This window comes from Chelonia mydas, chromosome 7 (genome assembly GCF_015237465.2).
Source record: "Chelonia mydas isolate rCheMyd1 chromosome 7, rCheMyd1.pri.v2, whole genome shotgun sequence".
Lineage (NCBI taxonomy): Eukaryota > Metazoa > Chordata > Testudines > Cheloniidae > Chelonia > Chelonia mydas.
In genome coordinates this window covers 104,437,851-104,462,424 of record NC_057853.1, presented here as the reverse complement: position 1 = coordinate 104,462,424, position 24,574 = coordinate 104,437,851, and the positions used below count along the sequence as shown (strand labels likewise).

The following is a 24,574-nucleotide window of genomic DNA, read 5'->3' as shown; positions in this document are numbered from 1 at the left end:
GCTAATAGATATGCAGCACTCAAAGATGTGTAGCATAGTTCCTGGATTTTATAGGACCAATCAAACTTCTTATCTTGCACTAGTTCCGCTGTGCAGTTCTTTACATTGCTCTTACCACCCATCTGTCAGTAGTATAAGGGGCCTACATCAATCAAACATAGTCCCTGCTCCCTGACCCCTTGGGACCCACACACCTGTCACCTTAAGACCTGCCCCTTGGCGGTATTACTTCCGGGGTCAAGATGGACACATGACCGGAAGCAAAGGGTGTAATGTGACCCTCTAAGAATTCTTCCCACCACCCTCTTCCAATCAGGATGGGTTTCACCCCCCCATAGGGTCACCCTGAAAGGAGATTTGACCAATCAGGGGGGTGTACTGGGGTGGGGTGATCTGTCTGGAAGTGGGTTGTGTGATCTGTCTAAGAACTCCTCCCACCACCCTCTACCAATCAGGATGGGTTTCAGCCACAGAGAAGCTCCCTGAGAGTGGATTTGTCCAACTGGGGGGCGTTCTGGGGCAGGGTGACCCCTTTAAGAGCCTGCCTACCACCCTCTACCAATCAGAGTGCAGCACCACCCCCAGAAGTCCCAGCACCACGTGGAAAAGGTCATTTCATTCCAAGAATGCATGTTTTAGAAATTGCAGAAATGCTGAGAGGAAACCACCCCCCATGAGAACTTCGGACTTTGAAGGCTCTTGGAGCTAAAACAATCGCCCACGGAGGAATGGCTATATCAGCGACAGCTCCGAGGAGCGTCCAAGGGGAGCTCTTTGGCCCAGCAGTTGATGGATATGCCAGAACCTGACGCTGAAACCCAACCGCTCATGAGGCAGCCCAATGAGCATGACGGCCTCTCATCGTCCGCTCCCCTAGAGGAGGAAAGCGACCGTGGCTCCTGGGAGTCACCGGTGGACAAGGTGAATGGGAAAGATGTTGCTCAGATAAATGAACGATTAAGAAGTTATGGTTGAGGATGGGGTGTAATGGGGTTAGGAACCGACCTGGGGTTGCATAAATCTAAAACCAAGCAGTGGGGCCACAGTTGTTTCTTTTCTGAAAATCTCTCGACAGCTCAACGAAGCCTTTCTAGAAGACCCGGAGGCCTGGGACAGCGTTGCATCAGGCAACAAAGACAAACTGGGCCCAACTTGTTTTTGCTCGATGCTGGTACAAATCGTTGATGAAGACGCCGAGGATGATGGCTATATAGATTTAAGGAGGAGGCTTGACATGGAGCTAACTGAGCCAGTGCCACGTCGTGAGTGTAAAAAAGTCATGCGTTCTATGGTACGTGTTGCTGTTTATGCTGTCCTTAATCACTGCCTTAGAGAAAAGCTTTTAGAAGATTGTGAGGACTGTGAAATAGATGTGCCAGCCCAACGGTACCATGGCTGTGTGAGTTGGACTTCGAGGATATAAACTGCAAGCTCTGGGAGCTGTGCGATGACCTGTGTTTGGAAAGCTTATTAAACGCTGTTATTGACATAGGTTATGCTTTGTAATGTCTGTGCATAACCCAAGAAAATTTAACACAAGGATTAGATTTGTAAGAAATCTAAAAGGATCAAGTTACAGAATGGTGAGGGGACAAACATGCGATATAAAACTTGGTAGCTGTAAATAAAAATATCTATTGAAAAGGGCTTTGTGATTATCTGTTTTTCTGTTTGAAGGTCTGTGGGGTGCTTAAGTAAGATAAAAGTTTTGATAGAGCAACTTGGTTTGTTTTCAAGGAGCTGTATGTCTTTTAAATAAAAAAAAAATATGCTCATGATGTGGCATTAGCTCAGTTAGTTCCATACCAAGCCTCCTCCTTCCGGTCATGTGTCTGTCTTGACCCCGGAAGTAATACCCAGGGGGCATGTCTTAGGATGACAGGTAGGTGGGGCCTGAGAGGTCAGGAGGCGGGGCAACATTTGATTGATGGTCTGCCCCTTATAGTACTCCTGTCCCATTACCAACCTCCTTAGCTGCCCAGGCAGAACCTCACTGCTGTGGGTCTAGCAGCCTCTCCACACCCTAATCTGAGCAGGCACTTGGGATCATTCTGCATTTCCCTTTCCTTTGAAAATGGCTATAAAATCTTTTACAATTCAGAATATTGCACCTAGCATTTTATCTTCTGTGGGAATTCTGCTACTGCCCTCAATCTCAGCCCTTTTCCTTGGAGGAAAGGAGCATGGGGGAGGAAGTTTCAAAGAGTGTCAGACTTAGAGAAGAGCTCATGGGGACAGTAGGCACATGAGTTAGCAAAGGAGGAGGCAGAGTTGTTTAACAAGGACGACGTGGGAATTAAATGAAGGGGAAGGGTATGTTGAGTGATTTAAGAACAGGACCAGAGGAAGTGACTGTTAGGGCAAGGCTTGAGAATGGGTGGATGGACAAAGCAGAGGGAGAAGGGGAAGATAAAGGTAAGGACAAGAGTGGTGTAAACAATTTTTTTTTTTTAAAAGTGTAAGGGGGTAGTCTGCTCCTTTAAGGGCCCAGGAAGCAGGTGACCTTGTTATTGAGAAAAGCCCAGCAGTCCAGGTGCTGGGAATCGTCTGACCCAGCTGGACAACATTTAGTGATTGGATCTGAGCCAGGAAATCTAAAGGAACATCCCTGCTCCATGAGGCTACCTGGGACCAGTGGAGGAGGGCTAAAAATGCACTCTTTTGGCTGCAGCAGAAGGCTGTGAGAAGACAGGCAAGCCCTGCAGACACCCATAGGCTGAGAACTGCTCCAGTCCATTAGCTATCAGAGGCCAGAGGGTCTCTCAATCTCACCTGAGAACAGGACTGTTGCTTTTTTGTTGTTCCATTTTCCCTTCTTAGTGTTGAAGAATAAACAGAGCCCTGAGAAAAGGGCTACAAACTGAACTGGGCATGACTGATTGTTTGTCACAGGCTGGAGATCGGGTCCACCAGCTTACTTAGTGAATTTAGCTCTTTTTTTTTTTTTTTTTTTTTCTATGAATTGTCCACAAACACATGGTGACTTTTACAAATTTTACAGATTACTTTGATAATCGTTGGATATGTTTATGGGTTTATGTGATGGAGTTGTCTATATTGAATAAAGGTGTTGAGTACAAAAGTCAGATCAATGCCCTGGGGCACTTTTGACCTGAGATCTTTTCTTATATGGCTATTGTAATAGAACAATATAATCCATAAATAAGTGGTGCTATAAATCAGATGTTTGTTTGCTCAATCAATAGATTAATCATCACTATCTTCATATTTAATAAATCAATGGTTCTTTATTAATCAACTGAAATCCAGCACAGGACAGATTTAATTAACTGGCACCAGTATTCTTAGCACAACTCTTTGTAATTCCAAATGCTGGTAAATATTTGCATTATGAGAGCAGATATTGTACAATGTACTTCAGGATGTTCTGTTGGCAGGTGCGGCTCTGACCTCTCCTGAACTGTCACTTTTCTTGCAATCAAGTGGGTCTCAAAACAAAGTGCTGATGTGTTGTCAGCAATGGTCTGGTATGTTTGCAGTGAAACCTGTTCACATAGACTGAGCTTCTATTCTCTTGATGACCTTATCTTTAGGGAAACTGCTTGATGTGCTAATCAAGGTTTCATAACATATACAATATAAAAAAAGAGGCACTAAAAGGAGGGAATTCCAACGGTGTACATGTTTTTAACATCAGAAATTCCGAGTCAGGCTACTCCTAAAAGTACATGAAATTCTGGCTTTGATCCTTCCTCACTGAAATCACAGGGAGGTTTTTCCATTGAATTGAACTGGGTGCAACATTGCACCCTCAGTGACATGTTCAAAGTTGCAGAGCAAAGTCAGGGGCAGAGCCAAAAAGTAGAACCCAAGAGTGCTGACTTCCAAAGCCATGTTATATCAGAAAGCTGTGTTCTGATAAGCAGTCAAGGGGCCATTCCCTCATTACAAAGGTCATGAATTTTGTCTTCAAACAAGGATTTTCTTAAAGTTGTAGCTGTTAATATCTGGTTAATCTTATGTGCCCTTTGAATAGTTCCCACATGAAGTCCACTGAAAACACTGTGACTAGAAAAAAGTTAGTAGTAATAATCAATCGCATTTAACATCAGGGAATGTTGACAGAACAGAGATTTCAGCAGAGGGATTTTCTCAAAACTTTGTGGAATTTCTTTTTCAGTACAGAGAAGGAAAAGACCTCATGGTTATTAGAAAAGCCAAAGAGAAGAAAGTGCCCATGAAAATCTATCCAGATATTACAGGAGACACCATGGCTTGGAAGGGAGAAAGCACGTTTAGTACAGTAAGTGCCAACATTAATCTTTCATTTATATATTTATTTATTCACACTGACAATGAAGGGCTTGCCTGAAAATGGAATTTTCCTAAAACTAAACCATGAGAAAGCAATTGCAAGCTCTTTAAGGTCTGAGCTAAAGAAAAGAGTTGGCAGAATTATGGACTGTGAATAAATTACCTGACCAATTTAGCCCTTTTTTCTGCCTGAACCATTTGTGAATGGATTTTTATTAATTTAATTTATATTCATAATAGTTTTAAGAGTTTGAGAGAAGAAATGTTGTCCTCTGGGTTGTTTTTGCTTTGCTAATCAGTGTGTGATTGGTCAGCAAAACCACTCGGTATTGGTACTTTTTCCTGCTAAGATGTCTGAAACAGGGGAATTTTGAGTATTGATCTTTTTCATGCATGATTTCCTTATTCACGTGAAAAAATGGTTATTTGAACACAGAAGAACCAGCATCCTATTTACTTGCAGTTTTAAGCATAGCCTTGGCTGTCCCGTATTACATATAGATTAAGCTCCTTGTGCTTTGCTTTCAAGGCTTGAAACTATATCTCTGACTGTTTGCCTTTTGCATTTCCCAATTCCATTGCAACAGTGCCAGCCTTTATGCTTTCCTCCCGCTTGCTTTCATCAACTTTTGTTTTTGTGCCTTCTTTACTGCTCCCCTTGTGTGGAAATCTTCCCAAGCCTGTTTTCCAAGCCACCATCCTTGCCACATTCAATCCCTCTAAAATATTTATTTCTGCCATCTGGTCGGCATGAAGTGTGGTAAGGAAGAAAACAGCCTAAATGTACAACACCAACCAGCTGTGTACGACTCACTACAGGTATGTCTACACTACAAAATTAGGTTGAATTTATAGAAGTCGATTTTTAGGAAGCGATTTTATACAGTCGATTGTGTGTGTCCCCACTAAGTGCATTAAGGCGGTGGAGTGCGTCCACAGTACCGTGGCTAGTGTCGACTTTCGGAGCATTGCACTGTGGGTAGCTATCCCACAGTTCCTGCAGTCTCCACTGCCCATTGGAATTCTGGGTTGAGCTCCCAATGCCTGATGGGGCAAAAACATTGTCACAGGTGGTTTTGGGTACATGTCATCAGTCGCCCCTCCCTCCGTGAAAGCAACGGCAGACAATCATTTTGTGCCTTTTTTCCGTGCAGACACCATACTGCTAACCACCATCATCCACTGCTTCTGCTGCAACTCTGCTCTCCTGGTACCATGAATCCACCTTGCAGGTCCTGTCGTCGTTCTATTCTCATGACATCCATCGTCATCCACTGCTTCCTCTGCAACTCTGCAGACGCCATACCATGGGAAGCATGGAGCCCGCTCAGCTCACCGCTGCTATTGTGAGCATTGTAAACACCTCGCGCATTATCCTGCAGTATGTGCAGAACCTGCAAAAGCAGGCGAGGAGGTGACGACAGCGCGATCATGATAGTGATGAGGACATGGACAAAGACTGCTCTCAAAGCACGGGCCCTGGCAATTTGGACATCATGGTAGTAATGGGGCACGGAACGCTGATTCTGGGCCCAGGAAACAAGCACAGACTGGTGGGACTGCATAGTGTTGCAGGTCTGGGATGATTCCCAGTGCCTGTGAAACTTTTGCATGTGTAAGGGCACTTTCATGGAACTTTGTGACTTGCTTTCCCCTGCCCTGAAGCGCAAGAATACCAAGATGAGAGCAGTCCTCACAGTTGAGAAGCGAGTGGCGATAGCCTCTGGAAGCTTGCAACGCCAGACAGCTACCAGTCAGTCAGGAATCAATTTGGAGTGGGTAAATATAATGTGGGGGCTGCTGTGATTCAAGTAGCCAATGCATTCATTGAGCTGCTGCTATCAAGGGTAGTAACTCTGGGAAATGTGCAGGTCATAGTGGATGGCTTTGCTGCAATGGGATTCCCTAACTGTGGTGGGGCAATAGACGGAACGCATATCCCTATCTTGGGACTGGACCACCTTGGTAGCCAGTACGTAAACCGCAAGGGGTACTTTTCAATGGTGCTGCAAGCACTGGTGGATCACAAGGGATGTTTCACCGACATCAGCATGGAATGTCTGGGAAAGGTGCATGACGCTCGCATCTTCAGGAACTCTGGTCTGTTTGAACAGCTGCAGGAAGGAACTTACTTCCCAGACCAGAAAATTACAGTTGGGTATGTTGAAATGCCTATAGTTATTCTCAGGGACCTAGCCTATTCCTTAATGCCCTGGCTCATGAAGGCATACACAGGCACCCTGGACAGTAGTAAGGAGCAGTTCAACTATAGGCTGAGCAAGTGCAGAATGGTGGTAGAAAGTGCGTTTGGATGTTTAAAAGCTCGCTGATGCAGTTTACTGACTAGGTTAGACCTCAGTGAAACCAGTATTCCCATTGTTGTTGCTGCTTGCTGTGTGCTTCACAATATCTGTGAGAGTGAGGGGGAGACATTTATGGCAGGGTGGGAGGTTTAGGCAAATCGCTTGGCGGCCGATTACGTGCAGCCAGACACCAGGGCAATTAGAAGAGCACAGCTGGGTGCCCTATGCATCAGAGAAACTTTGAAAATCAGTTTCATGACTGGCCAGGCTACAGTGTGACAGTTCTGTTTTTCTCCTTGATGAAAACCTGCCTCCTTGGTTGACTCTACTTCCCTGTAAGCCAAGTGACCTCCCCTCTTCAATCACCGCTTTCAGAGTCATTAAAGTCATTATTGTTTCAAAATCATGCATTCTTTATTAATTCATCACACAAATAGGGGGAAAACTCACAAGGTAGCCTGGCAGGGATGGGGGAGGAGGGAAGCATGGGATGGGGTGGTGGATGAAGGGAAGAGGGAAGGACAAGGCCACATTACAGTTCAAAACGTATTGAATGCCAGCTTTCTGTTGCTTGGGCAATCCTCTGGGGTGGAGTGGCTGGGTGCCTGTAGCCTCCCCCTCCCCCCCCGCATTCTTGGGCATCTGGGTGAGGAGGATATGGAACTTAGGGAGGAGGGCAGGCGGTTATACAGGGGCTACAGAGGTGGTCTGTGCTCTTGCTGCCTTTCCTGCAGCTCCACCAGACACTGGAGCATATCAGTTTGCTCCCCCATTAGGCTCAGCATTGCATCCTGCCTCCTCTCAGCGTGCTCCTCCCTCCTCTCATTGTGTTCATTTAATGCTTTCCTGGTCTCTGCCACTGTTTGCCTCCATGCATTCTGCTGAGCTCTTTCAGTGCAGGAGGACTGCATGAGCTCTGAGAACATGTCCTCGCGAGTGCAGTTTTGTTCACCTTCTAATCTGTGCTAGCCTCTGGGACGGAGACGATAGAGGGAGCATAGAAACATTTGCAGCTGTGGGAGGAAAAAACAGGAGAGGAGTATTTTAAAAAGATACATTTTTAGAGAACAAAGGGAAGACTATTTCACACTGAATCAAGCTATTCACATTACATAGCACATTTGTTTCACCCCCGCCCCCCCCCGACACAACCGCGTGGCTAGTGTCAAAGTTTGACTCAGACTCACAATTTATCAGACCACTCTGTTTTATTAGCAAAGCTGCTCTGCTAATACCTTTAGAAGTGAGCCCCCGAGTGGGGCTTGTGTCTCTTAATTTATACAGTTTTTTGGAGAACAAGTTACAGAGAAGTTACAGACAAAAGAAGAAAAAGATTTTAGTCACCACCCTTCGAGATCCCTGAGACCAGTCACGTATCTTCAATTACCTGCCACCCTTAACAATCTCAGCTTCCAGTTAACTTAACTAATTGCCCTTCACACCTTCCATTCTGATGCCTGCTTCTTAGACGTGCTGGCTCTATCTTAATTGCTTCTCCATTCAAAAGCTAACTGTCCCTACATGTGCTCCCTCAGATACTTTGTAACATGTTTTGGCATGCCCTCTCATATACAATGTATCCAGCATGTCCCCTTATACAACGTTATACTTATACAATGTTATACTTCCACACTAGTGTCAGGGAAGATCCCTCTCAGCTAAACACAAACAGCTCAGCATGAACGGGCCTCCCCTCACTGCGTGGCAAAGGCTTTTAGAGTACCTCCAGGACAGCTTCATGGAGATGTCCCTGGAGCATTTCCGCTCCATCCCCAGACACATTAGCAGACTTTTTCAGTAGCTATACGGGCTGCAAATGCATCCCAAGTCTTCAGGGCAAATTAATCATTAAACACGCTTGCTCTTAAACCCTGTATTGTATTTACAAAGGTACACTCACCAGAGGTGCCTTCTCTGGCTTCATGGTCCGGGAGCCCACGTTGGGAGGGTATTGACTCCAGGGTGATGAACAGTTCCTGGCTGCTGGGAAGAAGGGATTCTTTGCTTGCCTGCTGTGTGCTATCTTCAACCTCCTCCTCATCTTCCTCACCCACAAAATCCTCATCCCTGTTGCATGAGACTCCCCTCTTGCAGGTGTCCACAGATAGTGGTAGGGCCCCCCCATCCAGAATTGCATGCAACTCATCATAGAAGCAGAATGTATGGGGCTCTGACCCAGAGCGACCGTTTGCATCCTTTGTTTTTTGATAGGCTTGCCTCAGCTCCTTAACTTTCACGCGGCACTGCTGTGTGTCCCTGTTGTAGCCTTTGTCCATCATGACCTTGGAGATTTTGGCAAATGTATTGGCATTTCATCGTTTGGAATAGAGTTCTGCCTGCACAAATTCTTCTCCCCATGCAGCGATCAGATCCAGTACCTCCCATTGGGTCCATGTCGGAGCTCTTTTGCGATTCTGGGACTCCATGGTCACCTGTGCTGACAAGCTCTGCATGGTCACCTGTGCTGATCAGCTCACCACGCTGGCCAAACAGGAAATGAAATTCAAAAGTTCCCAGGGCTTTTCCTGTCTACCTGGCCAGTGCCTCTGAGTTGAGAGTGCTGTCCACAGCAGTCACAATGGAGCACTTTGGGATAGCTCCCGGGGGCCAATACTGTTGAATTGCATCCACGCTACCCCAATTTCTACCCAGCGAGGTTGATTTTAGTGCTAAACCCCTTGCCGGGGAGGAGTACAGAAATCGACTTAAAAGAGCCCTTTAAGTCGACAAAACAGGCTTGGTCATGTGGACGGGTGCAGGGTTAAATCAACCTAATGCTGCTAAATTCGACCTAAACTCGTCATAGACCAGGGCCTAGTGTCAGTGGCGTATTAACGCCCAGGCCGACAAATTTTCAGGGGCGGCAAATTTGTAAGAGCAGCCAGAGGCGCCAACTTTCCCCGGCACCAGTGGGTGCTTGTGTCCCCCCCACCCCCGCCCCAACTCCACCCCTTCCCCTCCCCCATTCCAACCCCCTCCCTGCCCCTATTGGTCCCCTTTCCCAAATCCCCTCCCCGGCCCCGCCTCCTCCCCTGAGCATGCCGTGTTCCCCCCTCCTCCCTCCCAGCCCCCCGAAGCTGTTTCATGCACAAGTGCTGGCAGGGAGAAGCAGGACCTGGCGGTGCGTTCAGGGGAGGAGGCGGAGGCGGAGTGGAGGTGAGCTGGGGTGGGGGCGCGGGGAGCTGCCGGGTGGGGGCGGCAATTATTTCAGGGCCTAGGGGTGGCAAAATCATTAATCTGCCACTGCCTAGTGTGCATGTGGTCTTTTCACCATAACATTTGTACCCTCCTCTCTCCTTTTGTCCCTTTTGACTCTCGACTGCTGTGCCTGTTGAATTTGGACTGTGTGCTGTGGAGGGCAGAGACCATAGCTGAATGTGGTTCAGGAGGCACCTATTACTTTTCGGAGCGCGCAAGAAATAACACATTTACTAAACATTATTGTAACCCAAACCCATTCAGGAGCAGCCTGTAAAATGTGACGGAAACCAAAGGCCATGATTTCCAATGAATGTCCACCAACCATTTTTTACCATGTTCACCTAGGAAGTGCAGAATACAGCATTACAAAAACAACAAAAATCAAGCACATTCTGTGTAATCAGAGCTAGATCTCTAGCTGATGTAAGTGCATCTCCATTGACTTCAGTCCAACTGTACTCATTTTACACCCATCTCAGGGTCTCGACCATAATCCCACATGATCTACAATAGGGCTTATCAGCATGTGGTCCATGGGCCACCCCTGACCCTCGGAACCCTCCTGGTGATCTGCACAATTGAGTCTCAATTTATTTAACTTTTTGGGACTGAGTTGGTGGATGGCAAAAGATGGCTGTAAAACTGTGTATCTTAGGAAGTGCTCCCAAAATAAAGAGGTTGGCTATGACCTTGAGAGGTATGCCAGCAGGCGTTTTAATTCCTGATAGGGCCACCCCAGGGACCAGACAAAAAATCAGTCTACTGGCCCTTCATGTTGGGCATTGAGTGAGAGGCCAACAACTTGTCTTTGTTTAAAAAAAAAAAAAAAAAAAAAAAGCTATAGAAACACAAAATAGACATTCTGGCAAACAGTATAATAGATGGGTATGGTGCATCCTTGTTCATGGCCCAAGCAATGTCTGATAGCAGAAGAAAAATTCATATTTAAGCTGACAATGTGATTGTAGCTATACTAAACTCAATGAGGAATTCATACAAAAATAAGTTTAAATTTCATTTCAACCTCTACTTTTCTACACTTCATTTCAGGTTTCAATGAACATGGAGTCTAATTGAAAACCACTGGGTTTCACTTGATTTTTGTGTAAAATCCACTGATTTGTCCATGACTTTCATGCAAATAAGTCAGTTGATCCAGGTTCTCTGGAAAGGTTCATGCAGTTTAGGAAATCTTTCTCTCAACATTTTTTTAAATCATAGACTCAAGTCAAAGCTCAGACCAAAATGAGATGAGTTTATGTTGTCTATAGGTTTTACTGCAAACATTTTGCATACCTCTAACTGTGATGATTTTCCCAATCTCACTGTCACTGGCAGTGACATTGCCGCTTATATCCTCTGATGATCCATGGTCTTTGGAAGGATGAATTTGTGTGTGACATTGACTGGGGCAAAAGTGTCCATGTCAATAGTTGTGAAAATGTGGGGGAGCCCTGCAGACAGTTTCCAAAGTCTGTTTTCCCCCTAAAATCTTATTAGTAATGTGATCCTAAGAGCCCTTGACACCCACAGCCATAGGGCACGCTGTCACTCATTAGAGCCATTCAACTCACTGCACCCAACACTGTTCTTATGGTATTTATCCCAAAGGTATTGTGTAGGTTATCATATAAAAACTAATAACATGCTGAGTATTAATGTCATTGTAAAATCCATGTGTTAATGTTATACACGAAGTTATGAATTCCCTCTGTATGATGTTACTAACCGATGTTTAAGACCAGACAGCCTAATCTAGGTAAAGGTGCAAAACAGGTCTGTCCTAAATAAAAGAATGTGGTTTTCCTCAATTTACATATTAGCAGTAAAAAATGCCATGGCGCTAAGCCAGCAGTGGTTATCCTGATCCTGAATTCAAGAGACAGAGAATTAACATGGTTCCTGCACCCCAGAGAGAGACAGGAGACTGGATCCCCAGGAGGCTTTCCTGACTTGTCAGACACACACAATCCTTTTGGATATATGAGGAACAGAGGGGGAGAGAGAGAGAGAGAGGTTTCCTTTATCCTTTACCTTAGGAGGCAAAGGAACCAAGCGATTTGATCTCTGTGATGGGTCCTGGCCAGAAAAAAGCTGGAAAGGAGACTGAGTGAGAGAAATCATCTTGAACCATGACTTTATCTTGCTGGTTAAGGTTGAGTCTTTTAGAAGCATATTTTCACTTTTATTTGCTTGTAACAATTTCTGCCTTTATCCCTTTTACTTGGTATAACTTAGTCCTTGTTTTTCAGTACAATAATAAACTTATTTTGCTTTCATTATAAAACATCCGTGCTATGTAAGATGAGCGAAGTGTGTGCTTATAGACAGCTAACAGGTTGGAGTGTGTTAGAGGACTTTCCCTTCACCCTCTCCCCTGGTCCTTGTCACACAGACAGAAAGCAGAGGACCAGAAATCTGAAGTTCAGGCAATGCAATGTTTATTGGGGTTAGTCCCCCTTCCTAGCTCTGACGCCACAGAGCATTTACCCTGTGTCCCGATTTCCACCTTCTCCTCCTTAGCAGGCCCAAATATATCTGCAATGCACGCCTACAGTCCCACCCCTTAAACTATGATTTGAGGACTTCAATAGCACAGATATAGGTGTGAGGTTTTTTTTGTAGGAGTGGTGGCTGAAATTCTGTGGCCTGCATTGTGCAGGAGGTCAGACTAGATGATCATAATGGTCCCTTCTGACCTAAATATCTATGAATCTTATGGTCATGTTCCATTTTCGGTCTGGGGTCTTCATCCCACCTCTTTTGTACCCCATGCAAGCACGCTGCTGGGGCAGGGGGCAGCAAAGGGAGCAATTGCCCAGGGGCCTGGCAATTGGCCGCTGGTGCTTCTGTGAAAGCAGTAGCCAGGAGCTCTGGGCCCTTTTAAATCGCCCAGGCTGGCCGCAGGGCTCCTAGGCATAGGCGCTGCGTGGGTGCTAATGACCGGCGGACTCCTCCTTCCTGCCACAGCACCTCTTGCCAGCGGTGGGCCCCACCAATTAGCTCATCCCTGTCCCCGCCAGTGCGTCCCGCCCGCTGCTGTCGGCTGTTTAGCAGGGTACTGGAGGCACTGGGGTGAGGGGGAGGAGCAAGGGGTGAGAAGCGGTGGGGTGTGGGTGGGCCTGGGTGATGCATGGCCCAGACGCTGAGAGTGGAAGGGGCGGGAGCAGCCCCTTCCATCCACTGAGACGCTGTTCTGCAGCCCTGTTCAGTGGCTACCTGAGAGAGCCTGGCAGGGGAGGTGACTTCTGCTCCCGGCTCGGGTGCCGGGTCCCTGGCAACCAAGCCAGGCAGGGACCGGAAGCTGCCTCCTTCCCAGCCAGGCTCTCTCAGGCAGCTGCCGGGCAGGGCTGCGGAACAGCAGCCTGGAGGGGCCAACATTAAAAGCGGCTCCCTCCTGCCCCCCACCTGGGCTCCTGCCTGCCAGGGAGAGCGGCAAAAGGTGCAGGGGGGGGGCAGGCGCAGCGGGAGGACAAAGAGCCCCCCCCAGCAGGTAACATGGGGCGGGGGGAGTGCAGTGGCCCTGGGGTGGGGCCACGTGACCTGCCCTTTAGATCGTGCCCCCCCCCCATGGGGAGGCACCAGTTGTACATGGGGCGCCCTCAGGGGAGGGGGTGGAACAGGGGTGGGAAGAAGTGGGGTGGGGCTGGGCATTGGGGGAAGGGTCTGGATGAGCGGGGAGTCGAGCACCCTCCAGGAAATCTGGAAGTCGGCACATATGCTCTAGGTGCGCGTGGGGTGGTATCGGCATCGGCGAAGGCAGCCGGACGGGCATGTGGAAGCCCTGGCTGTGCCAGAAGAGCGCACCCAGCAGTGCAGCCATCAGCTCACTGGGCACCAGCAGTTGCTCCTTGACTGTTTTGCCCTGGGGCCCGGAATTGCTGTTGGCAGGCCTGACCCCATGGGAGTGGTAAGGAGTGAGGTTGTGCTACAGTCAGGGACAAGCATTTCTTTGGTCTTTCAGTGTTTTATACCTTCCCCCCAATCCCCCTTTGCTCCTCCCGACTGGTTGCTTGACCTTGCCTTAAGAGAAGAGCCAGGCAGCCTTCCACTATATGCTCATAGATCACACTCCCACCCTACCCTGTAACATTTTAACTGGTTCTGATCTGTTCCCATTATACTAACAAACCCATCTGGCTAGGCAGAAGCAACACACATGCTGTCTTTGTTCATACACATTAGTATAAGATATAAGAGTATCAAAAGGTCAAACCCCAAATTCTGTCTCAGGTTGATAAACGAGAATTTACTGTCTCTGTAGAGGCTGCAAACTTAATAGTTTCTCTGTGACAGTCCAGAGAGAGGGACTGATCCTGCAGTAGGGTGATTTGGGGGTGAATTGGGGCTGGAAGATACTAAGTTCAGCCTTCGAAGATTAGCCAAGTTGGGCAAAGCCAGTGTGAGGCTAGTGGGCTGCGAGCAGGTTGCTGGGGTCAGAGCTCTGGATCAAAGCTGCACAGCCAGAAGACACCCATGATTACAAGGCAAACAGTGACCGAATCTGTTACTGGCCTGGGCGAACCCCAAAATGTCAAGTCAATAAGACACTAATAAAATATTAAATAAACTACTGCCAAATATTTTTGTGATTTTTATTTTATTTTTATGTTCCTGAATTATGTACTGCAGACAACTGATTGACCCTTCAAACACCATGAAAAATTCCTTCCTGGGGAAAGGCTACCCCACCACTTCCTACAGTCTCAAAGATTCTCCCCCTTTCATGCCAACAGCAGTAGCTGGGAAGAATAAAGCACCTGGATCTACTCTAGAGACACCAAAGGCAACTTTTGATTCATACATGAGTCAAACTTAAGTGGGATAATTTATGCCAAAAGTTCTCCTTCAAGAAGCGTGAAATGCTATTGTTTAAATATTGTCTTCCGTCAGAGACCACGAGGTTATAAAAATAAAATGAAATGGGGAACAAATTAAACACACCTTCCTTTGTGACTGAAATGAAATCACCTTTGGAATTCACTTTGTATTGATTTACTGTAGATGCAGAGCAGACTGTTGAGCCACACCCCTCCATAGTCAGAGACTATAAATTCTGCTGCTCCATTCCTCAGGAGCCCTCACAAGATGGGTGCCACAATGATCTTCATTTGGATGTTCCTGACAATTTCTGGAACTCTGCAGACTACCACAGGTAAAATGCCTACTGTTCTTGCAAGGTCATTCTTACAAAAATGTAAAGACACATTTTGCTCACTTTCACTGGGTCCACATCTAGAACTCCCAGTCATGCCAATGGGAGCTTTGTGCAAAGATTAAAGGTAGCGTCAGTGTAGGGCTACATTGGATAGCACAGCTCTGTTGAAAAATGTGAGCCAAACAAACTAGTTAATTGTAACTATTATTTGAACCATTTAAATAAACTGTTTAGTATGGTGAAATTAACCTTGCTCCCACCACCTAGTGTTTTGTGTTAGTGGCTTGTGCCACAATTAAAATCAAGTCAATCAATAGCCTGTAAGTTAACAATTTAATGTCTCCAAATCTTGGTGTTCAGGGTGCAAATTAAGGACTAATATGATTTCTCTTGCTAAAAGGCATATTTATTTTCAAGTGCGGCAAAAGTAATACTTCTAGACGCACATTGAACCACCTAGCTAATATTTTATTAAATACATTTTAACAAAATGTAATAAGATAGAATTGTGACATTATCAGAGTGTACTTGGGGTAAATGAACTGTTACACACCAGGATGCTGGCATCTTCCCCTTTGTGAGTGATTTTCTTTCTTCTTATCCTGTCATTAGTTTGGGTAACTGGTTCAAAATGTTAAACCACCCTATTCTAAACAATCCTGTCACGCTCATGTTATAGAATTTGGACTTTTGTACCTGGAAATAGTGTGGGTGATTTTCATAACTAGTATTTAAGCAGCATTATAGTTATTTCTGTTCACATCAGGCCCTTGGTTAAATAAGATTTGTGAAGGGTGAGTGTGCGATAGCTTGTGTTTATCCGTTCAGTGTATTTTTGAATGATTATAACAGGGGAATAAGGATATATGTTGAACTCTAATTGTAACCATGAAGCAGGGCAACTTCTTCAGAGCAACTTTGAAGTCTGGCTCCTTAACGAACCTAAAATATCCTTCCTAACCTACAAATCATGGGATCTGATCAACCTCTGTGCTCCCTGCTTAACAGGTGGCTGGCCTCCCAAGTATTTGAAGGTCCTGACTTAGCTCCTTTCTTTCTCCATTCTTTTTGTGTTTCTCTCTCTCTCTCTCTCTCTCCCCCCATCCTCTATTTCCTCCTCTGCTTCTCTACATTTCCCTCCCCCCACCGACTGTCCCTGCTTCTTCTAGCTTCTTCCAGTTTCTTCTTCTTTCAGCTCTCCCCACTACTACCCAATCCCTCCACCTCTGCTTCCCAGTGGCCAGGAGAGATTATTTGCAGTGCTCTCTATGCATTATGCCATTGGCTGTTTCAGACATCTCTGTATTTTTTGCACGAGACAGCAGGCAGTGGCGTCTCACTTAATCTTTAGCTCTGTGGTTAGGACATTCACCTGGGCTGTGGTAATTCTTGGTTCAATTCTCCTTGCTGCCTGACTTGGAGCAGGGATTTGAATTTGTCTCCCCCATTGCAGGAGAGCACCCCAGGAACTGGGATATGGGACATTTGGTGTGGGGGTCGCGCACGCTCTTCTTTTGACACTGTTCCACTTGTATAAATAATTAGTCATTGGAGCAGGAATTTGAACGTGGGTGTCTCACTTTCTGAGGGCATGCCCTACTATTGAACTAAAGAGCATAAGGAAGCGGCCACCATCCTCCCCCGTATTAGTTTGTTAATCTAGCCCTTTATTTCCTTTGCTTTTAGTTTAAAAATGCTCCAAACCACAACCTCCAAACCTCCAAAATAGGTCATTTTCATAATTTTTTTTAGCACTTTCAGTTTCAGGTCAACTCAAATAGATTTTAATTATTATTTTTTGGAAAGTGCCAGAGAACTGAAAAAATAACTTCAGGTGACCTTTAATTTACCAATAGCATTGTGCTTTGATTCCAAATTTACAATTTGACCCTGAGGATTTTGAGACTTTAAAGTTGCAAAAACAGGAGTTTGTACAACCAAATTTGATGTGTTCATAGATAAATGAGCAGTTTTGCCAGTGCTCTTTGTGCATCTGTAGCTAAATTTATCCTTACTGTACACGCTGCTTGCAAATAGGGACATGTTTACTTGAAGCATTTACTTGGCAGCTTCAGAGGTACAGATATTATGGGTCCATGACCAGAAGAAAAACCCCTGGAGGTGATACCTTTTCAGAAATTGGGAGGTGGGAAATTGGATACATTATTTTGTGTTTAGTCTCAGGCCAACATTTTTATTCATGGGAAATTTTGGTACAATTTACTTGAGCCATTTTTGATTTTTTTTTCAAGCTTAAATAAGATTGTCAACTTTGCAACATTGATTCAATCATTCTTTCTTTGTGCTCAGTTAACTAAAAACAACAACAAAAAACATACACCACCCTTCTAACTTGGCTGGGTTTGGGTTTAGTGCACAATGATTTGGTAAGTGTGAACAAATTGATCATGAAATAAAGATATTGATTATGGAATGTTTTCCTTACCAGTAGGAATACACTTCAATAGAGTTGCCTGAATGTAAGTGTAATTATTAATTATATATCCCATATGGAATACTCTGTAGGGTTACATAATTCTATAGGAATGTAATCGGGGTTGCTAGAGATTATTCTAAAAATTATAAAATATAATAGTAGTGATGTCCTTTCTATAGGTTTCTGAATCGTATAGAATTTTATAATAGGAATATCAATCCCTATTAAACTCTGTAGAACAGTTAAAATTATAGGGTATAATTTTCTATTAAATTCTATAGCACTTCTCTGTAAGAGAGACCAGGTGGGTGAGGTAATATCTTTTATTGGAGTAACTTCTCTGGGTGAGAGAGAACAACAAACTTTTCCATTAGATGCATTTGGCCAATATCTGCAGTGATTTGTGCTAGGACAGTCCCAACTGTGGCCCTGGATAGCTGACTGTAATGAATATTGTATTTGATTATAAATTGGAAATGTGCTGTGGAAATGGACCCTGTGCTGTGTCCTGCAATTTTTAAATGCCAGTGTTTGAATCAGCCCCATCGGTATAAGCTTATGATAGGGGCATTGCATCTCCAACTGCATCCCACTGCTTTCCTGCAGACTAGGGTGACCAGATAGCAAGTATGAAAAATCAGAACAGGGGTCGGGGGTAATAGGTGTCTAAATAAGAAAATGCCCTGAATATCAGGACTGTCCCTATAAAACTGTGACATCCGGTCACAAAATCACGTAGATTGCTCCTTTACCCCTCACCCCCATCAGCCACTCAACAGAGTGGAAAAGAAGAAATGATGAGAACCAACAACCAGTTATGGCTCTCCGATTCTCTATCCCAAGCCCAGTGCAGCTGGTTTAACGTGTCAGCTGACTATGATCCCCAAGACTGAAGGCCACACCTCACAGTGAGTAGACCTTCACCAGCCTTACGTAGCATTTTAATACCTGCTAATACAATGAGTGAACAAGAGCCCTGACCCCCATTACAAGTCAGCTTGTTCAGCTTTTAATGTGGGGAAGAGGCAACAAACAGGCAGGCAAGGCTAGTGTTGCCCAAATCCCTGTGTCTGATTCTGATCATAGACTCCAAAAGGAACTGCTGGAGATGACACTGTGTTACAGCACTACTTCCCACTTCAATGGCACGGTCACGCAAAGTCAGGGTGCAAGATTAAACTTTTTCATAGTGTATTCACTACAGAGAGGAGCTCAAATAATGGATTTTGGATCTGAATCTGAACTTGCCCAAAGTTTGGTGGGTTCTCAGATTGGTTTAATGGTTAGAGCCCATTTTTTATTCGAATGTATTCTGAATGACTAAAATGTTGAGAGATATTTCCTGTTTTTATAACACTGCAATCAGTATATAAAATGGAAAATAAATGCATGTGCTTTGAGCTGTTTTAAGAAGTATCAAACCTAAATCAAAAGAAAGCTGCTTACCTGTTAAAGCATTACACCGAACTATTAGACAGTTGTACAAACAACTAAACCTTAATAGTAACATCGACTGTTTTGGTACCCATTGCACAAAGTAATCTAATTGGATCTTCAAGGGTGAGATATATGGAGTTACTGCCTTGTTCAAATATTCCAGCTCCGTCAAAGATGGGAATTGTCTAGTCTGGGCTCTGATTGGTTTTCCCACTACTGTTAAAATGATCATCCACTAACATGCATTTCTGGGGAGACTGAATATTTGATCCCTGCAAAATCACTACTTGCTAATAAAGCAATATACTTGTTGATGAAGCAGTGGGTATGGAACCACTTTATATGTCTAATTCATAGTACTAGCGACATTCTATTGTTGTTTATTGTAATATTCACCATAGCATGATCCAATATTCACCACGTTAACTGAATATAGCTTCTTTTTTAAAAATGACATAGCTACCGCCAGTAGTTTAGCTGGATCCAGCTGAAGTATGTCAGGGTGACAGGCCCCTTATGAACAAGATAGGCCTGATTCTGATCTCACATACTGACTTTAGACCAATAAAACCAATTGACTTAAATGGAGCTTATCTTGTTTCTCACTTTTGTGAGATTAGAATCAGGCCCTGCGCAGAGACAGATTATGTAGTTTAAAGCTAGGACCAAGAAGAGGCCAAGGAACAAGAATATGTTTGGCCAACGTGTTCAAAGTCTTTAGAAATTATTTTTTTCTAGCTATTTGACATCAAGAAAAACTATACTAGATTTAACATTATAGCTGTTTGAGTTATTTCTAAATATGTTTGAGAGAGAAATGGCTGAATTAATAGTGGTATTGTCCATTGGTCAGTTGATTTTTCCAAGAAAAACTCATGCTCAGTGAAAAGAAAATCATCTTTTGTTGGATGGTTTATTTTGAATGAATGTCTTTCATGGAGCTAAAAGATTTAGCACCACCTTGTGGACACACATATTTTAAAAATTATTATTTATCTGTATTACAATAGTGGCTTCAAACACATTATAAGCTTCCCTGAAGAGCTTACAATATGAGCTAAGACAAGATGCAACATGTTGGTTTAACAAGCAATGGGGGAGGAAGGGGAAAGCTCAGTGGCTTCATAGGCTAGCTATGTGCACAGTTAGGTTACAAATACTTTTGATTATAGGCCATAAATCATCATGAAATATGAACGATATTGATGATCCCTCCTTATGACCAGCCTAGCTCTTTTAATCTATCCAGCCATCTCTCTCCCCAATCTTCCTCCTTTCTGCTGAGAAGTTCTTTGCTTTTTTACAGAGTGCTAGAAATGCCAGCCTTTTTTGTAGCTGTTGCCACCACCGTTACTATTGTGATGTCAGGAGAAAGGAAACCTTGTTCTGCAAGGTTGACTGATTTCAGAGTGGTAACCGTGTTAGTCTGTATTAACAAAAACAACGAGGAGTACTTGTGGCACCTTAGAGACTAACAAATTTATTTGGGCATAAGCTTTCTTGGGCTAAAACCCACTTCGTCAGATGCACGGAGTAGAAAATACAGTAGGCAGATATATATACACAGTACATGAAAAGATGGGAGTTGCCTTACCAAGTGGGGGGGTCAGTGCTAACGAGACAACTCAATTAAAGTGGAAGTGGGCTATTATCAACAGGAGGAAAAATCACTTTTGTAGTGGTAATGAGGCCAATGTAATCAGGGTGGCCCATTTCAAACAGTTGACAAGAAGGTGTGAGTAACAACAGGGGGAAATTAGCATAGGGAAATTAGTTTCTAGTTTTTGTAGTGACCCATCCACTTCCAGTCTTTATTCAGGCCTAATTTGATGGTGTCTAGTTTGCAAATTAATTCCAGTTCTGCAGTTTCTCTTTGGAGTATGTTTTTGAAGTTTTGTTGTTGAAGAATTGCCACTTTTAAGTCTGTTATTGAGTGTCCAGGGAGACTGAAGTGTTCTCCGACATGTTTTTGAATGTGATAATTCTTGACGACGGATTTGTGTCCATTTATTCTTTTGCATAGAGACTGTCCGGTTTGGCCAATGTACATGGCAGCAGGGCATTGCTGGCACATGATGGCATATATCACATTGGTAGAAGTGCAGATGAATGAGCCCCTGATGGTGTGGCTGATGTGGTTAAGTCCTACGATGGTGTCCCTTGAATAGATATGTGGACAGAGTTGGCAATGGGGTTTGTTGCAGGGATAGGTTCCTGGGTTAGTGTTTCTGTTGTGTGGTGTGTAGTTGGCTTGAACAACCTCTTGAACCCCATCATTTCACTTTCATCATCTTTTTCTTGCCTTCCTGAATTCTTTTTGCTTCAGGCGTATTCATGCCTGCTGTAACTCGGTTACAGTTTGATGTGCTAAAGCTAACAGCCTCCATACTGAGTTAGAGCATTTTAATGTCTTCAATTTTGATTTTAGGGACTTTAGACCAGCTTTCTCCATTTTAATTTTTTTTAATTACCCCTTTCAAAATTTTAATTCTACATTTCACATTTTTGGTCCCTTTCTTCTCCTGAGAATGTTGAACTTGTTTATATTGCATTATTATATGGTAATAGGACAGCTAAAGGTTCTTTTTGAATCAGCTCCCATTTCTTCCTTAGGACATAATTCAGAGTAACCCAGCATACTGTGTGCTCTAAAACTAGCTGTCCTAAGAAGTTAAAGTGCGGAAAAATTCTTCTGTAAAATTTGTCTTCATTTGACACGACCAATTTATAGGTGGGTGGAAAAAGTCACACGTTACTCTCTCTCTTTTTTAGATTCAGTTACCCCTCTTATCTCCCGCAACACTGCACTCACAATTTCCCCCCATCTGGGGACTAGCAGTATGATGTTACTAAGTATATTGGTGTACCTAGGAGTCAGAATTTGTATCCATGCTAATTTTGCTTTATGACCCTCTCAGAAATTTTAACTCATTAGATTCTATGGACTATTTTAGAATGGATGCTACCCAATAACACTATAGCCTCATCTGTCCTTCCTGTACTATATCCACTGATTTGTGCCATTCCACCAGGTTTCAGTAATGTCTGTTAAATCCAAATCCTGTTCCATCAACTCTCCTCCTAGTTTATCTCTTTCTGATTTTAAGCTGCTTCCATTGGTACTGAGATACTTCCATGATTTTTATTTTTGTCTGTTTGCCTATTTTTATTTAGCTCCATCATCTAAAGCCCTGTTATTTGTCTAGGACTTTCCCATGTGATCTCAACCTGCCCCATCTCCTGTTCAGCTACCCCTTCTTCCCTGTTCTTTACTGCCAGATCCAGAGTTGCGCTTGTATTATTCACATCCCTGGCAGATATGTTTGTCTGAGCTGAGTGCTCCTCTGCACTCAGAAATGTTCCTGCTGATTAAGGGTTTGATAGTTCCATTTAGGCACAGTCCTGCATTGGGGGTGGTGCAGAGCCAATACAGGGTCCTAGATCAAGCACTAGGTGAATTCTGATTCAGAGGTGCAGTGCTTTCCCCTTGGGTGCACACAAGGTACTTGCCAGCTGCCACACCCCTTCATGAGATGCAGATGATCAGCTAGCATATGGGCACTGTTCACCCCTGGATGTAAAATCTGTGGTTTGATATTAGACATGGAGGCAGCTAACATAACCTAGGAGGTTCCAAAAAGCAGGCCTTTATTTGCATTTTGCTCACAGCTGGCTGCCCTTCCTGACGGGTCACCATTAGTGTGTACTCATTTTGGTCCAGGATCAAGAGAGATTTTCTTGAGTTACGTGAACGATAAAGGAAATAAATCCTTTGTGTGGCAGTACCGTTATTGGTGTATGGTATGTTCACAAGTGCAATCACAAAGAAGATGCTAGTGTAAGATGATCAGATATTTTCTTTGCATATTGTCCCAATATTGTTGTTCATGGGGTCATTTTGCAGATGAAAGACGAGTCAGCTTAAGTGTCATGATTATAACACGACGAAATGAAAAAATATTGAGCAAAACTGATATATAAAATCTTGCAATTGCCACCATGCTCTCTCTGACAGAAGGGACGTCTCTTGCACAATGGATGATGGGATCTCTCTGTCAGCCAGGGTTAGTTTTCTGTTCTGGTAACCTCACTTCCTTTGAAAGTAGAATATTGTAGTGGTGATAGGGCATAGAAATGGGATGTGGGAAACCTAGATTTTATTCATGGCTCTGCCATGCCACTTTCCTCATTCACATGCCTCATTCACCTAAAAAGTAAAACAGGTATAATGAGAAATACTCAACTTCATAAAACACTTAGAGATCCAAAGATGAAAGACCTATTTAAGTTTCAGCCATAATCTTTTGCCATCGAGAGCAGTAAATTTTTCTGGGAATTTTTTCACTGAGCTCAGTGGGGAGTCAGGCACATTTTATGGTGTCCCGTCACAAGATATTACAAACATGGTATCTTCAAAGTTTTGCTCTACTTGTTTTCAGACATAACATCCTCCAGTAAAGTCATACAGCTTCAAATGTCATTTCCCCTTATAATGTTATAAATACATCCCAGCTAATACCAGGTTTCTCCCCGACCCCATTCATTAGCAATTTCAAAAAATCATTTGTGGTCTGGATCAAAAACCAAATATTTGAAATTTTCAGTCAATCAAAAAGTTGAGAAAAGTATGTTTCTTCTAATTAAAACATTTTATTTGAATACAATCACAACGTTTCGGTTTGATTTCAGCTCGTTTCACAGGTTTGGGGTGTTTTTTGTTGTTGTGTTTTAAAAAAGGAAATTTTGAAACTAAATGTCATTTCAAAGTAAATAAATGAAATATTTCTTTGACATTTTCAAAACCAAATATTCTTAATGGGGTGTTTAATATTGTAATATAATTGAACAATGAATTGAAACTAGCATGAATTGTGCAATGTTTTGGTGTTGCCGAATCTGCAATTTTGCTGAAAAAAGTTTTGGCCTAAAAATTTTGCCCAATTCTACGGCACTAATAAATATTAAAAACTGTTAATATAATTTCTTATGTTTCTCCCTACTCGCTGCTGGATATCCAACTTCTATGCTTCTATTATCTTCCTGCAGGAACATCAGGATCCACTCCATCATGGCCCTGGTACACAACAACTGGCAAGTGCTAAGTCATTCTGCTTTCATTAAAATGTTTCTCTCTGATAGGGTTCTGTGCTAGAAATGTTTTGAAACTGTAGCCTATGGTTTTAGAGTAGAATTGCCACATGAACTGAAATGAGAGAAAGGCTAGGTTGAATAGCAATACGAAGGGCAAATTTCAAATGTGGTACAGGTAATAAATGTTTGTCAGTAATTTGTTGAACTGTATAGGTCCATTACAAGCACCCCTACTCTTGCATACTATACCCTGAGAACACTGAGGTGTGGAGAGCAAATATAGTTTTTTTAGTCCATCCAACTCTCTCTCTTTTGTTCCACCACTCCACCCTCGAAGAGAAGAAGATCCTTACATTTAGATTGCCCACTAGCCTTTCTGCCAAGCATCTAAATAGGTCATTTCCCAGGAGACAGTCTAAGGGACTGTCCTCATTGAGGATGGTTCTCTCATAACTGTGGTTAGTCTGAAGATGCCGGTGTCATCTGTTTCAGTAAATACATTCTTTTTTGGTTTGAATCAAGAGTCAAATATTTGAGATTTTCAGTAAATCAAAAAGTTGAAAAAATATGTTCCAGATTATTCCAAATATGTTGTTTGAACAGAATAATAACATTTTGGTGTGATTTCAGCTATTTTTACAGGTTTTGATTAAAAAAAGGAAATTTTGAAAC

The 24,574-nt window shown here is 43.6% G+C and overlaps 1 protein-coding gene across 1 annotated transcript in view; it reads left to right on the top strand.

The window, feature by feature from the left end:
- Positions 1 to 586: 586 nt before the first annotated feature.
- The window catches only part of LOC102934228 (deleted in malignant brain tumors 1 protein), a 59,772-nt gene continuing 35,784 nt past the window's right edge, over positions 587 to 24,574 (top strand). Inside the window, exons 1-3 of the mRNA XM_043551961.1 lie at positions 587 to 921; positions 1,076 to 1,399; positions 4,142 to 4,264. Coding sequence (XP_043407896.1) covers positions 790 to 921; positions 1,076 to 1,399; positions 4,142 to 4,264 — 579 coding nt within the window. The 5' untranslated portion in view covers positions 587 to 789. The remainder of the gene's footprint in view (positions 922 to 1,075; positions 1,400 to 4,141; positions 4,265 to 24,574) is intronic.